A 17,500-nucleotide genomic window follows, 5' to 3' on the forward strand; every position below is an offset into this window, starting at 1 on the left:
GAAACAATATTTGTCAGTTAAAAAGTAATCACTGTAAATTCAGCTTACGGCAACAACTAATAAACACAAATCCTTGTGAGACGAACTCAAATATTTCTCATATGCATCCTGCTAATTGTACATTAAACTCAGTTTGAGCCCAAGTAGACGATGTCTATCAAATAAAATGTTATTCTGATCTGCTGAACCCGAATCATTAGTCAAATTTGGCGTTTTTATCAGCTAAACTAAAATCTTTGCTCAATATACCCCAAATCTTTGTCGGGTTGCAAGCATTGGTCGTCAAAACTTAATTTTCTTCACTCCAATAAGATCACGTTAATAATTGGAGCATGACAGCACCCAAGGACGCGAAGCAGATGGCACTGCTTTAGTTCTTAAGGAAGATCAGCATAATAAGCGGCCTTCCGCCTGTACTTAGTCACACGAAGGACAATAATTACTCATCTAGACAATCAGCAGCAAGCACCAAAACACGAGGACTGGCGTCACGTGCAAGCTCACGCACTCCGCTCTCGACGAATCAACGACGCAGTATTCGTGAGGGGAGAGAGAGAGAGAGAGAGAGAGAGAGAGAGAGAGAGAGAGAGAGAGAGAGAGAGAGTGGGGGGGGGGGGGGGGGGCATAATGCCGACTGACTGGGGTCATCGTACAGGCTTATGCACACTTTCAAACAGAGACGAATAAACTGGATCTCAGCTATCAATCTCAATCGTCCCCCGACGAGGGTCAGAGCAAGCAATGACTGGTGCCACTTTAGTTGACTGAACATGAAGGAATCTGATATTTTTTATACCAGAAGGAATCTGATATTTTTTATACCAATCTGTAAATCACAAGGAAAAAAAAAAAAAAAAAACGAACTGTCGTCAGATTCTCATCTATTCTCGCCGTCGTTTTCCACTGGAGCGGAAAAATAAGGCGTAAAATATTTTCCCATCCCAAAATGCTGAGGGGAAAATGGAGACCTTCGAATATCTGCCTGGAATTCTTGGAATTCTAACATCATCTTTTGCAGAGGTTTCCTGAAAGAGGAGACGGGAGCTCCTAATCCCTGGCGGGGAATCCCCAAAGGATCCCCAAGGACCTGGGGGTAAATCCTGTTGTCAACACGGAACCCAACAGACATCCTCACAAATCTGCCAGGTTTAGGAACAATTGCGCACATTTTCCGTATTTTTCACTTCTCTTTGCTTACCTCTGCTTCCTACATTTACATTCAGCTGTAGAACCGTGTTGAAAAGAGAGGCTACAGCCCACCATGAGAGACAAGAATTTTTCAGGGATCTCGTTATACAGAAATATAAACAAAAATTCCCAAAAAATAAACCAGGAGAGGACCAACCAATATCGAAATTTTCCCCCATACAGTAATTACTGGGAACTAACTCCCAACAGGTTACTCTTGCATTTTATAATCACTCCTTGATGTGAAAAGTATCCACAACTTTTTTTTTTAAAGTTAAGAGTTAAATATAAAAGAAAATACACACGTACTGACTTCCATAGCGTACTGTGTGTTAAAGAAACCAGGAATGCAACCGAAGGAATGTTCCAAATTTACAGATTTGCCCAGAAAATGCAAATCCTCAAGAAAACAGTATTGGGCGGCGAGGAAACGGTCCAAAATGAGAAAACTTGTGCACCTGATAACAACAGATTGTCTGCCTACCCTGTTTGCTCGTGAAAGTGTATACATAACTTCATGTATACATACATACACATACACAATCAAATATATTAATATTATATACATATAATTTATATAATATATATCATATATATGCTTAAAAAAATCACATAAGATGCTCGTGACTTCATTAAATAAGACATTGTAAAGGAAAGCGCTTTGATTTCTGCCTATCATTTTCCTGTGGTATTCACTTTTATATATATATATATATATATATATATATATATATATATATATATATATATATATAATATCTAGGCTGCAATATATAATGTATGTCGAAGTATGTCTCCTTACACACTACAGTTATATAACCATTTGAACATGTTAATCACCAGAAAGAATTTAGTCTCACATGCAAGGTATATTATTTAACTTGATGAAATTGACGAGAGCACGCTAGATGACATGACGAAACAAGTGATTTAGCAAATAAAATTAATTAAACGGGCATAGGCTTGTTTCGTCGTGTTTTGAATACCGTTTCAGCGTCAAATACTCATCAACTTTACATTTTGAAATGCTCAAAGAAATTGCACAGTCGATAAGGTAGTAAATTTGCGATACTACAATGCTGATTATAATAATGATTATTATTACTATTATTATAATTAGTTACTTAAACGGGATTTCCTTATCAAGTTCAGAGAACAAGGTCATACTTATTTATTTCTCTGATAAAACCAAATCTAATCTACATGAAAAAACAATTCTATTGAGCGACCCTAATGACGAAGGGTACTTTTGCACGTTGACTATACAAACACCTCCATATAAAATGATCAAACAAAGCAAGCCAAATCAGCGAGAGAGAGAGAGAGAGAGAGAGAGAGAGAGAGAGAGAGAGAGAGAGAGAGAGAGAGAGAGAGAGAGAGAGAGCATTTCTTTGGTCCTCGAGGAACGCCAGTCTAGTATGTAAATAGTGATGGAACACCAGTTTATGATAATGACAAGCCTACATTTAATTAAATTCTAATATTTTCTTTCCGTAAAGGACACCAAGAATCATCATTAACATAAAAAAAAAATATCCTAAAAGGGTAGCACAGACAACAATGGCAAAAGTAAACGTTATTTCAACACACCATCCCGAAGGTGTTGGAACTAATTTTTCATTTTTTTTTTTTCGTAACATTTGTAACCTCTACCAGAGTTGATATATAGCCCCAATATCTATTAGTCTGTCCCAAGAGCTGACAACTGGCCTTAAATAAACTATGCCAAGCCAAAATTTCCGAGAGAGAGAGAGAGAGAGAGAGAGAGAGAGAGAGAGTCGAACGGGGAGACAATATCCCAAGGACAGCGACGACAGAGAAACCCCGATGAATCAATCGATAGTACGATTTCAAGAGTTTCGGTCTAGGAACAAACATGGTGATGATCTACGTGAAAATTTATATATGTGTGTGTGTATGTGTGTACATAAATACATAACATATATAAATATATATATATATATATATATATAATATATATATATATACATATATATATATATATATATACATATACATAAATACACCAATTAAACAAAGATTAAACATACACATACTACATACATACATACAAACATATGTAGTATATATATATATATATATATATATATATATATATATATATATATATATATATATATATATATATATATATATATATATATTTCATAACCTTATGCACAATGAGGATGGTATTCATACTGGAAAATTCAATTTGTTTGGTGTTCGTATTATGTGATTATTAAAGTATATCAAATTTAATGTTTGTTTTCTTAAATTACATTTCATAAAATGAAGAGCAAATTTGTGATACTTCAGACCACCATCAACTCATCGGCATTTCAAAAACAAACACCACAGACTCTCTCTCTCTCTCTCTCTCTCTCTCTCTCTCTCTCTCTCTCAACTGCAGAACCCCGAAATGTTCAGGAGACGCATTAACAGTGGATTATCCATTGGTGATTGGAAATGTGTTGCAATCAAGGAGGAATGGTAAAACTCCTTCAACCAGAATGTTGCTTGCAGTCAAAGATTACACTAAACGAATCACCAGGATCAAGTGGTGTGATACCGAGGGGGATGGGGCAAAAATAAACAAAGAACAAATAATAAAAACCGGCGAAGCAGAAGAAATTTGAGTCATAGATAAAAGGAATGTCTGCTACTGTAAACAAGAACACACACAAAGAGCCAGAACAGTCTGTGTAAAAATAAAAGAAAGAAAAAAAAAAGAAAGAAAAAAAAAGTCTGTGCTTTGGTTAACATCGAAGGGAATCTTGCGCTGATAATGAAGCAGCAGTTGTCGAAAAAAAAGTTAACAAAAACAGGGAGATTAAACCACCCCCCCTTCCCACAAAACACAAAAGAGGAATTATTGGGACTCGCTCAAGATCATAGCTGTTGGATCCAAAAGCTGCGTTGCTGCTACTCCTGCTGTGCTCTCTCTGACACCGCCAGCTGTGGTATGCAGCACAGGTGGCGAAGGGTGGTGGAGAGAGAGAGAGAGAGAGAGAGAGAGAGAGAGAGAGAGATATGTTGTAGATGATGTTGTTAATGTTGTTATTTTTACTGTTAGTTTTATGATTTTGTTTGTTGTTTGTCCTGGCGCGGGCGAGGTGGTTTGCCAGGGCACGTGTACCACCAGCGCCAGCACCTCCGCGCATTATTTGCATTCCAAGGAAAGCGCTGAGGCTGAGCAGACATTTGCACACCAAACAGCCAAGCAGCTCCCGCTGTCCCTGCAGAATTACTGTTAACAGCAACAGCATATTCAGTCTCTCCAGGCCCTTGCCGAACAACTTCCAGCAGCAACAGGATATTTAGCCTCGCCCTGACCCTAGCTAAACAACTACTAATAGCAACAGCATATTTAGCGCCCTGACCCTAGCCAAACAACTGCTAACAACAACAGCTTATTCAGCCGCTCCCAGCCCCTACCAGCAACTGGTAATGAACATCACGAGAAATGTTTAAATTTTTTCGTGAAAAACTTAGCAGCGCTATATGTTCAGCGTGCTTGCGGGTACGCACAGATGCCTGAAAACACACGCGCGCACGCACACACACACAATCACACTCACCAGTATTAACACAACGAGGTTAAGCAAATGTCTTTAAATCCGAATCTTTAGCTTCGATTCCAAGACTTCGTCGGACCACCTCCTCTTTCAAGGCCAGTATCATGTCCCGAATTCAGGGCACGTGCCACAGCACGTTTATCGCATCCGAATGCATCTGACCCGCAGGCATCTAGGTTATGTAAGCCCCCATAAAGCCGCCCGTAACTTTGGTCAAAAGGCCTCTTAAAAAAGAGTTCCAATGTCTCTGAAAAAACACAAATTATGAAATAAAGCATTTTTGGATTTCCACATACATCGATAAAGCTGTTAGTGGAAATGACGTCAGCATGACGAATTACGGAATTGACATATACTAGTTATTACTACTAAATTTAGCTCGCCGGCCTTCGAAGGTAACAACCTGCCCTTCGCAGAATTTTAATTAATGAAATGATTCACCGTCACTTACGGGGCGGTACAGAACTTCACTCGCCTCTTCTTGGTAGCGGTAAGGCGAGATAGCCAGGCAATCAATCAATTAATGTAATATCCGTCTCTACCTCGAAATGGCCAATTTTCTCTTGAGCGGAAGTGGTATTAAGCATCATTAGGAACCACTTCACTTAATGAAATCTAACAGAAAAAAAATATACAAACGTCCTTATACATGATGTGGACAATTCATCACCTTGCTGATCTGCTAAATACCCTTTCAATCAGAGGATATAAACATTTATGATGTTTATATGCTGCAAGAGGTGAATGTATCCCCACCAAACAGTATCTGTTTGCAAAACAAAAGTTACCAAAAAAAATATAAATATATATATTTCAAGATTTAAGAATTGTGAAAAAACAACCAGTTTTCTGGCTGCTGGGTTGGACGTCTCTAGAGATTCTTCCGTTACACAACAACACAACCTAACAACTATAGGAATGAATGGGGGGTTGGGGGGTGGGAGAGAAGGAGAAGAGGTTGTGGTTATACTGTATGTGAAGCGAGTTAAACCAAGCATTTATATTCAGAGAGAACGCCGCTCCTTTCTCTGCCTTTGCAAATATTCTATACAGAGATAACAACAAGAACTCTTCTGTCATCATAAACGTAATTTACAACAAGGCTTCATCTTGAGATAACTAAGATATGGTACACTTGAAGAAATATGACTGCTTACAAGAATGAATTTACATATAAGTATATATATACATATATAGTGTATATATAATATATATATATATTTAAAATATATATATTGGCCTTTTTGCCATCTATATGTTAATAAGGCTGAGCAAGTTGCGTTTGTTGGTCGGTTTATGTTTTAGGAGCTACAGATTTTAAATCCATAGTCAAATGGGAGTAGGACTACCTTACAACAACAAAATATATTTTGACAAAAATATAGTTTACGTAATCAAATTAACCGAGTAGTAGGAATGCCTATTTTCGTCTCAGTCACTTCTTATAATTGCACTTCATTTGAATCCCGGGCTTTAATTCACGTAAACAAGATAATCTCGCCTCCTCAACTCGGGATTAAGGGAGAAGTTGCGATTTTGCACGCAACCAACAGGCGGATGGTAAAGAATCGCTGTATGCTGCAAAAACGAAAAAAAATAAAGTTCTGCGTAATCGTTTTAGTTCTTTAGCTATCACAAGAAAAGGAACACACACAGTATGTAAGTGTGTGTGTGTGTATGTATTTATGTATGCATGTATATACTAAATTATATATATCTATATATATATATATATATATATATATATATATAATAAAATATACAAAAGTAATAATTTTTTCGTAAAAATGTGTGAACAGTATATATAATACATATACATACATATATACTACGCAAATAAGAACATTCTTTTGTTAAGTCTCTCTCTCTCTCTCTCTCTCTCTCTCTCTCTCTCTCTCTCTCTCTCTCTCTCTCTCTCTCTCAACTCAACGCTTGCATGACTGCACAGACATTGGCATCTGCCTACTCACTAGCATCCCTTCCAAATAATAAGACAGAGGGGATATTGTTAAACGGAAACAGGGACGGGGGCACCGATAGTTTTGTTTACATGAACGAAAAGTTCGTTAAAATGAGAAAGAGTAAAAGGAGAATTCAACCTTCAAACATTCGAAACAGCATCAAGAAGTAAACAAGATACATTGCCAAGTGTTTCGCGTCGAAAGAAAAAAAAAATATTCACCCTCTTAAAACAAGGCTTAATTCGATAGTCTGCTTTCTTTATGCCATGCTTGCCTAAACGTTCCGTTTTTTTTTTTTACAACTCTCTCTCTCTCTCTCTCTCTCTCTCTCTCTCTCTCTCTCTCTCTCTCTCTCTCTCATTTTCATGTCATGCATCCATCTTCATTTACATTCTCTATCGCATCCTAATTTGCATTCTCTCTCTCTCTCTCTCGCATATTCCAATATTTTTATGTCATGCATCCATCTTTCCATCTTCATTAAAATTCTCCATTGCATCCTAATTTGCATTCATTCTCTCTCTCTCTCTCTCTCTCTCTCTCTCTCTCTCTCTCTCTCTCTCTCTCTCTCGTAGTAGCCATCTTGCTTGGTGAGACGTACCCGCGTGAAGTCACAATAATCAACAGATATCACAAGTTTAACATACGACTAGAATTTGAGAAATATCTAGAAGTGTTCGTGAACTATCGGTGATAAGATTAGTGTGAAAATAGTAGGATAAAGCGTCTTCTAAGTTAGTTTATCAAGTGTAATACTATAAATCAGAACAAGATGGCAGTAAGTTCCAACTGCGGGAAAAGGTGGCGTAATTTGGCGTGTTTAGCAGATTCGCAATACGATGAGGTAGCAGGAAGGGAACTGGCATTTCTCATCTATGAAATCAGCAACAGTCCTAACCAAAAAGATACAAAAGCATTCATAGATATATTAGAAGGATATAATCCTTCAAACTGGAACAAATCTAATGAAAAACATCTTGAAAATAATTGAAGAAGTTCCAAATAAAATCCAAGTGGTCAAGAGACTCATAAAGAAAATATACATAAACCAACATATTCCGACAAAGAAAATGAATAAGGTGAATCTTGTGAATATACTAATTGATGCATTAGGAAAAAGAATGCCAAAAGCATGCAAACTGTGTAAGGTTTGGTATAGCATAGTAATCCACAAAACCTAATCAGAAAATGTGCTGCATGCAAACATTCCGACCCATCCACAGTGTGCTGAGGTAATACAAGATTTGAGAAAAGATACAAGAATTTTTTGTTCAACATGTCTATCATGGATAGACAATGTTATTAAATCAAGATTGAATGTACAAATAGTTGAGGATGAAGAAGAAGAGGAAGAGGAAGAAGAAGAAGAAAAAGAAGAAGAGGAAAACGGAAGAATAAGTAAACAAAAATGAAATGACAGAAAAAAATAAGGAAAACAAAGAACAAGATAAAAGTATGGATGCAGAGATACTCATTGATACTACATATGAGGCAATAAAGCAGCATACCTACGAAGAAATAAATTACGATATGACAACAGAAAAGCAAATCCCGAAGAGGCTCTACCCAGATCTATACAATGACGGGAAAGAGGAAAAAATAGACAAGAAAGACACAAAATCTGCAACCTTTTGAAAAGAGGGAATTGCAGATTTGGAGAAAGATGTTACTACAAACATCCTAAGATATGTCAAAAACAAAACTATGAAATATATGGTAAATGTGCATACTTAGATGGATATGGGGATGATTGCAGAGATCTGCATCCAAAAATATGTAAAAACCTAAAAGAAGGAAAAGGATGTAAGTTCGACAAAAAATGCAAATATATGCACCCTGTAGCCATGAATCATAATCAAATAAATAACCAACCAAGTAATAAAATCCAAAATAAGAAAGAAACAAATAAAGAGAGAAATCAAGAATATCAGGTAAAAGAGAAAAGCAAACCACCAATGAGATATGCAGAGGTGTCAGCAAAAAATTTCAAAGCATCAGCTCCGAAATTCTACTCAAGAGATAATAACTGTATTTATTATGCAAGAGGATATTGCAGAACGGAGAAAATTGCAGATTCAGACACAAAATTAATAATTATGATGAAGGAAGATCAAATATTATGGAAAAGTTGGATTTTTTAATGTCAGAATTTCTGGAAATGAAAAAAAGAACAACATACCAGAACAGGAAAGAGACATGGGAAAATCCTTATTACTATCAGTATTAAATGAAGGAGAAAACACGCAAACCATCATAGTGATGAATGCGCAGGGTTTAGTTACGAGTAACTCAAAAAGAAAAATAGAGTACTTAGAAGAACTAACCCAAAATGAAAAGAAAATAGATATAATGAATATAAGTGAAACCTGGTATTCCCAAGAGACTGGGAATGATGATCAAATAAAAGGGTTCCAAACTTATAGATCAGATAGAAAAAATAGGAATCAAGGGGGAACCGCAATATATGGGAAAGACAAAAAACAAGGAAAAATATATGAGAAATATAGTAACTCAGAATGTGAACTAATAGCGGTTAGAATTTGAATCTGAAAAATTGATGAACATAGTAATATATAGACCTCCTAATACTAAAGAGTTTGACTTAATAATTGAAAATTGGATGATATATGTAGAAATCACAAGGACTGGACTATTCTCCTATCTGGTGACTTCAACTTTCCTTTCGTAGAATGGAAAGAACGAATAGGAGATTGTGGTTGTACTTATACATATAAAAAAGAGAGTAATAGTAGTGCAGAAGATAAGAGGCAATTTGAAAAGCTATTAGATATGCTACTAGAATACAACATTCAACAAATAAATCACCTGCCAACAAGAAAGGAAATACTTTAGACCTAGTATTTGTGAACGAGATGAATTATGTTAAAGAAATAATAGTTTATAATGCGAGTATTTCAGACCATAATGTCATAGAATTAACAGTTCATTCCAAAGCAAGTGAAAATAGAGATAAGCAAGAAATGAAAAAGTGGGAAGGATATGGAAAATACAACTTCTACAGTAAAAATATAAAATGGTCAGAAATTAATGAAGAATTAAACAAAGATTGGGATAACATTTTCGTAAGTGATGACATAAGGGTAAATACGGAGATATTATATAAAATATTGGAGATAATAGTGGAAAAATATATACCGAAGAAGAAAAGTAAACATCATTCATGCATACCAAGAGACAGAAGGATCTTGTTCCAGAAAATCAGAAAGTGGAAAAAAGGTCTTGCAAAAGAAAAAAATGCATGGAAAGTTATAGAACTAAAAAGTAAGATAGAAAATGCAGAACAAAAGATTATACAATCAAAAGAAAATGAAAAACGGGACTTGGAAGAAAAAAACCTATTAAATATCAAGCAAAACCCCAAACTATTATACTCATATGCGAAGAAGATGAATAAAAGAAGAATAGAAATAGGCCCCCGGCCCTCTGAGAATTGAAGGGAGATTAACGAATGAAAAAAAGGAAATTTGCAACATACTGGCAGAACGATATAAGAGAGAATTCACCCCTAGAATAGATAATGAAGATAATGATATAGAAGTAAGGGATGAAAATAGTGAATATTTAGCTGACATAGATATTAATGAAGCTGATATTGTGCAGGCTATTAATGAAATTAAAAATGGAGCTGCTGCAGGGCCTGATGGAATTCCTGCTATTTTGTTAAAGAAAGTAGTTCATTCTATCGCAAAGCCACTTGCAATATTATTAAGACAAAGTGTAGATACAGGCAAGATATATGATGAGCACAAATTAGCATATATTACCCTACTTTCAAAAGTGGATCAAGACTAGAGGCAAGTAATTATAGGCCTGTGAGTCTAACATCACATATTATGAAAGTGTATGAAAGGGTAATGAAGAAAAATATTATGAAACATTTAATAAAAAATAATTTGTTTAATAAAGGACAACATGGTTTCGTACCCGGAAAAAGTACACAAACCCAACTGTTAGTCCACCGTGAAAACATATTCAAAAATATGAAAAGCGGAAATGAAACAGATGTGGTTTATTTAGACTTTGCAAAAGCTTTTGATAAAGTAGACCATAATATATTGGCGAAGAAAATTAGAAAACACAATATCGTGGATAAAGTAGGAAGATGGTTAAAAGAATTTTTACACAACAGAAAACAGATAGTTATTGCAAACGACGAGAAATCGGATGAAGCCAAGGTAATATCCGGTGTGCCGCAAGGTACGGTGTTAGCTGCAATACTGTTTGTTATTATGATTGAAGACATAGACAATAATGTTAAGGATTCGGTAGTGAGTAGTTTCGCAGATGACACAAGAATAAGTAGAGAAATTACTTGTGATGAAGATAGGAACGCTCTACAAAGAGACCTTAACAAAGTATATGATTGGGCAGAGGTAAATAGGATGGTATTTAACTCTGATAAATTTGAATCAATAAATTATGGAGACAGAGAAAGAAAGCTATATGCATATAAGGGACCTAATAATGAGACCATCACAAATAAGGAAGCAGTTAAAGACCTTGGTGTGATGATGAATAGGAACATGTTATGCAATGATCAAATAGCAACTCTGTTGGCAAAATGTAAAGCAAAAATGGGAATGTTGTTACGGCACTTCAAAACAAGAAAAGCTGAACACATGATTATGCTTTATAAAACATATGTTCGTAGTCCACTTGAATATTGCAATATGATATGGTACCCACACTATCAAAAGGATATTGCACAAATAGAGAGTGTACAAAGGTCCTTTACAGCTAGAATAGAAGAAGTTAAGGACCTAGACTACTGGGAAAGACTACAATTCTTAAAATTATATAGTCTAGAAAGGAGAAGAGAACGCTACATGATAATTCAGGCATGGAAACAGATAGAAGGAATAGCAGAAAATATCATGGAATAAAAATATCAGAAAGAGCAAGGCTTAGGTAGATTATAGTGACCAAAACTTACCAGGAAAAATAAGAAGCAAACAAAGAAAAAAAAAATATTCACCCTCTTAAAACAAGGCTTAATTCGATTAGTCTGCTTTCTTTATGCCATGCTTGCCTAAACGTTCCGTTTTTTTTTTTTTACAACTCTCTCCTCTCTCTCTCTCTCTCTCTCTCTCTCATTTTTCATGTCATGCATCCCCATCTTCATTTACATTCTCTATCGCATCCTAATTTGCATTCTCTCTCTCTCTCTCTCTTCTCTCTCTCTCTCTCTCTCTCTCTCTCTCTCCTCTCTCATATTCCAATATTTTTATGTCATGCATCCATCTTTCCATCTTCATTAAAATTCTCCATCGCATCCTAATTTGCATTCATTCTCTCTCTCTCTCTCTCTCTCTCTCTCTCTCTCTCTCTCTCTCTCTCTCTCTCTTCCAAAATTTCAATTCGTATTTTTATGCTATGCATCCATCTTTATTTACATATCCTATAACTCATCCTAATTTGCATTCTCTCTCTCTCAAACAAACAAACAAAACAGCGTATGATAGTATACAGTGTACACAATGTGGGGTCTGCTTCATAAAAAGTTCAGCCCCAGAGGGTTAAAGGATTACGATTAATCGCCTGGATTGTTTAATACACAAACTTTTCAGCTCCCAAACTTCGTTTACATTTCTCATCATCCAATGGGAGCCAATCGAACGATGGCTTCCATGAAATCCGGCCCACCCAACCCCCCCTAACTAACTGATTCCGCGCATACGCTGAGGGGTAAGCTGGCATGGAATCCCAAATCGTAATACCGAACGGAATGGAAGGATTTTGGTTGTTATAGAGTTTAGAAACTACGTGGAATTCAATCATTTTATAAATCCAGTATTCATTTGTGTAGGAGGATTTTTACGTACAGTGTTGAAATTTTCTATTAAAATCTTCAGTACGCATACATACTAATTCTAGAGAAATTTTTTTTTCTCTTTCATGACCACTAAGCTATCGTCACCAGTTTATGACATACAATCAATTCGTCAATCTAGAATATTTCTGAATGTTGCTGTTTGACAATAAAACCTATTTCAAATGTACACAAACCTACATACGCAAACCAGAGACTTTATTCGACTCTGCACCTGGCCCAATTATAGAAAATAGAGAACACAAGTCACATCAAATACAAGAAGAAGAAGAAGAAGAAGAAGAAGAAGAAGAAGAAGAAGAAGAAGAAGAAGAAGGTCCCAGAATATGCAGCTCTGAGAGTGTAGTGTCAACGTCTCACAATAGGTGGGTTTAGCCTTCCAAGGTCCAAAGCCGAGCCAAGTAATGGTGACGCTGCGTCCACATTTATAACTAGACGCGGGAGGAAATAATAATAATAATAATAATAATAATAATAATAATAATAATAATAATAAGACATGAAATACAGGGTGTCCATAAAGTCCCAGTACCATTACAATCAATAAATACTAATAATGGTACTGGGACTTTATGGACACCCTGCATAATAATAGATGGGAAGACAGCTAGGACTAATAATAATAGCTAAATATACAGACAAAGAAAAAAGAAAATGGGAAATACTCTCGACATAGGAAATTCTTCTGAGTAACTGGAAAATCAAGATACAAGTCACCCAGACAGCTCATCGTCAATAATATAAGATCTTTTCAAAACTAATTTTTCACAAGCTACACGAGAGCTACCGTTACCCAACAGTTGTGCCACAGTAATTACAGAAAACGGTCACTCGGTTACCAACTTAATTTTTAAACATCGCGATATCAATTTGATGTTTAAAGATGAAAAGGGTATTAACGAATTTTGCAATTCTGAATTAGTCTGTAACTCTCATTTGTACAGGGGAATAACATTTTAGTGTACATCTTTTGAATGCATTATCATTATCCGAGTAGTTTTCATTATCATCATTATTATTCAGATGATGAAACCCATTCAAATGGAACAAGCCCACAGGGTCCAATGACTTGAAATTCAAGCTTCCTAGCATAGGTATGGTGTTTATTCGGAATAAGTAACAAAAGGTAATGGGAAATATAGAGAAAGAGCTCAAGGAACTGAATTTTTACTGCCCAAAGTTTTACACACACAAACATCTTTAACAATAAACAAATATATATCTTTCATAATAAAAGCAAAATCCAAGAGTGAATTTTCCTTGCCGTCAGACGAGGATGAGACGAGGATGAGAAAATTTCCACTCACGCCGTATGGCTCATCAAATATATAATCCGACCGGTGGGAAGGTTTAATGGCCCATCCTATCAGCTGGCCAAATCCTTCATTAGTTATTTTTAATAATAATAATAATAATAATAATAATAATAATAATAATAATAATAATATATTATTAATATTATTATTATTATTATTATTATAAAATCAATTCCACTGATGCTGCCATCCTCTTAACAAAACATGTTTGAGAGAGGATCTCGACCCTGTTATAATAATAATAATAATAATAATAATAATAATAATAATAATAATAATAATAATAATAATAATAATTCACATCGATTCTGAAGAACTCTACTAAAATCATTACGGTCGGTCGTAACTACTTTGTAAAAGTAGTCTCCAGTCTAAAAGGGCCCTACAAAAATAGTGCCCGTTCTAAAAGGACCAAAAATAAAATGCGGATAGTTGCCGGGAGCACTTTACTTCCCCAAAAATCACCGGGTCCTATTGGGAATTTACTGCATTCTTTCGTCATTTCGGGAAAATCCCAGTTTAAAAGCCTTCCTACCTCCCACCCCCTCCCTTTTTTTTCTATTTTCTTCCCACTAAAAGCAGAGCGGGACGTGTTCTATAAATATGGGGTATAAAAGCGATTCGTAAGTGTACATCGCTAGCTGCCACTCAACATATAGGGAATCTATAATAAAAAGAGAATCATCATGCAGCAGTTTGTAGACACCTAGAAATGGCCAAAATTTATGGTCAATGCGTTAGTATATACAATAGTTTCTTGTATATACATACATAATATCTATCTATCTATACAGATATATATAGGTAATTATTTAGTAAAATTCAGGTAAACCTTTTACCCTCAGAGATGATGGCTCTGGAGGCCATGCAGTACGACAAAAGAAAAATGACAAACCTCCTTAGTACAGCAGTCTCTATCCTTGCATACACAATGCGAAAGAACTTGGCAATAATTTCAAAAAACACGTTCCATAATCTGGCAACATCCCTCTTCAGTATTATCCAAAGACACATTTAAGAAAACCTGCGAAACGCCGCAGCTTCCCGTGTCACAACACACGCACAGACACATGCTCACTGGTTTTTACGTAGAAGGCAATGACGAAGTTGGGATATGAAGAGGCTGATGACGGTGATGTTAATAGGCGTGATATGAGAGAGAGAGAGAGAGAGAGGAGGAGAGAGAGAAGATAGAGAGAGAGAGAGAGAAGAGAGAGAGAGAGAGAGGAGAGAGAGCACTCAGTCAAGTCACTCACTCACTCACCATATTTCCCTCTGGTTGACGAGATCGAGCAGGAACGTCAAAACTTCGCTGCCGGGGTCGACGTCACCACAGTCCTCGCTACACATCTTGTAGGAATCCAAGAAGCGGAGGTTCTCGTCGGTGCCATTGCTGCCGTACAGCTTGTCGATCATCACAGGACCCACAGGAAGGATGGAAGGAGAAGGGGGAGGGGCGGGGGGTGGAGAAGAAGGCAGGACCCCCGCCAGTTCGTCCTTGTTATTATTCCTGCTAGGACTAGTAGGAGGCAGCGGAGACAAGATATTCGGGGAGGATGGAGGAGCAATTGTGGTGGTTTCTTTCCTAATTTTCGTTGACGGGGAGGGACGAGGGGGAGAACGGTAAGGGAGGGTAGAGTGGATGTACAGAGGTGGGGGTATTAAAGGAGACTAGAGGACGGGGTGAGGGGGGAGAAGTAAAGAGTATAGAGTACAGTGGAACCTTCTCCTTCCACGAATACACCACACGATATTTCTTGGGTCTCAAAAGAGCTCAGCAATTTTTCCAAAACCAAAGACAAATTTTCAAAACCTGGAGCTCAAAGACCACTTCCGTCTTTGCAGTAACTGCAGCCGGTGGATCAGGAGTCCACTATAAACTCTGTTATCTTGAGGACAGACGTATTGAGTTCACCCGAGAGGGCCTCCCAACAAAACACTTCGAAATTGTTTTTCACAAGTCTAACAGAAAATATCACCTCTACTATACTTTGTGATTTACCGGAGATATTTCAGCAATGCCGTCAATTCAACTTGCACTTAATAGACTTAACACTTTTCTTGGTTAATCAGAAATAATATTCCCCCGTCTGTTAAAAAATACGATAACTTTCATAAATAACTTAACTCAGCATTAATGTCATAGCTAGATACCTTTCCTTCACACAGAAAAGATAACGCCGCACTCGAAATACACAGCAACACAGCTCTGAGAAGTTCTCAACACAGCAGACCAAGCATCAGAGACCGAATGATATCATCGGAAAAATATTTTCCTTCAAACTATCTATCACAGGTGAGTTGACAAATACGAACACCCTTCACAAGGCTATGTGTGTTTCCAGATTAACTGCCTTCCTTGCGCTAACGAAGGGAATCACTGGATGTATCACAGCCGTCTTTATCTGTCTGTCTGAAATGCGGTCTGAAATGCAGTGCCTGTGGCGGGGGCGGAGGAAGACTGTTTCTGAGTGCGGGCTCTCCAGATAAATGAGAGAATTGCCAAAGGGACACACGCGTTCGAGATGCCCCTGTGCCCAGGGTCTCCTAAATGCTCTTCAACTGATCACTGGTTTGGCCGGGGCTCTGTAGCCACCAATGGGAGGACACGGAGGGTGGGCACAGAGGGCACCGGGTAGAGGAGGGGATAATGAGCGAGAGAGAGAGAGAGAGAGGCTGCACCTTCTTATTCTCCCTCAGGCACAATTCCCCTCATCCTCCCTTCTATACACAACACCTGGGGAGGAGAGAGGGGATAGGTAACCCCATTGTAACTAGCCCTCCTTCCCGTTGGGGAGGGGGTGGTGGGTCAAACGACAGATTTATCCTGCTGGTGCCAAATTAAATCTGGGTTTCTTGTTCGTCTGAAACGCAAAGGTCATTCGAACACGAAATCCGAGCGAGAATAACAAAAGGTAAGAATTCAAAATAACACACACATAAGTTTCAATTATGGCGGATTATCTCTCTCTCTCTCTCTCTCTCTCTCTCTCTCTCTCTCTCTCTCTCTCTCTCTCTCTCTCTCTCTTATATGTGTGATTTGCATTATGATATTCCCTCGAGTAGCATTTAACATTTATAAATACACACATTATATATAATATACAATATACACACATATATATGTATATAAATATAATCATATATATAAATACATAAACTAGTTAGTCCAAGAAACAAGCCAAGCCCCAGGAGCTTGAGCGATCGAGAATGGGACGAGTAAGGAGGCCAAGAACATCTATATTAAAAGGATAATGTTCCTATATTTGAACAGCACTCGAAAAAGGGTTTATTTTATTTTATTTTTTTTTAATATGCGACAGAGACAGACAGAATGGGGGGGAGGGGGGGAGGGGGGGGAAGAAGACTCGGTACGCGTGCCCACATGTAGTACTTAAGCGCACATTTTAACAGCTGAATAATAAAAAAGAAAACACAGAAATATATTACAAGGATACTTCTAAGCGCGAACTCAGTCAACACTGTTTATGTTTACAGGGAAAAATAAATATATTATCTGAGAGTACGACTTATAGCGCTTACCCCATTAGCTTAATTACACTTCTAATACTAGACTGCAAAGTGAATGGGGAAGACGCCCACACA

At 37.0% G+C, this 17,500-nt stretch overlaps 1 protein-coding gene across 11 annotated transcripts in view; it reads right to left on the bottom strand.

The window, feature by feature from the left end:
- Nucleotides 1–17,500, bottom strand: part of LOC135198752 (serine/threonine-protein kinase WNK1-like) — a 569,129-nt gene that overhangs the window by 101,251 nt on the left and 450,378 nt on the right. Inside the window, exon 1 of one of the 11 annotated variants that reach the window (XM_064226626.1) lies at nt 15,159–16,403. The exons of 9 other annotated variants lie outside the window; for them this stretch is intronic. In XM_064226626.1, the coding sequence (XP_064082696.1) occupies nt 15,159–15,310 (152 nt within the window). In that variant the 5' untranslated portion in view covers nt 15,311–16,403. Of the gene's footprint in view, nt 1–14,789; nt 14,924–15,158; nt 16,404–17,500 lie in introns of those variants that run through there. One more of the 11 variants, XM_064226629.1, reaches the window with a different exon arrangement.

This window comes from Macrobrachium nipponense, chromosome 22 (genome assembly GCF_015104395.2).
Source record: "Macrobrachium nipponense isolate FS-2020 chromosome 22, ASM1510439v2, whole genome shotgun sequence".
Classification (NCBI taxonomy): Eukaryota; Metazoa; Arthropoda; class Malacostraca; order Decapoda; family Palaemonidae; genus Macrobrachium; species Macrobrachium nipponense.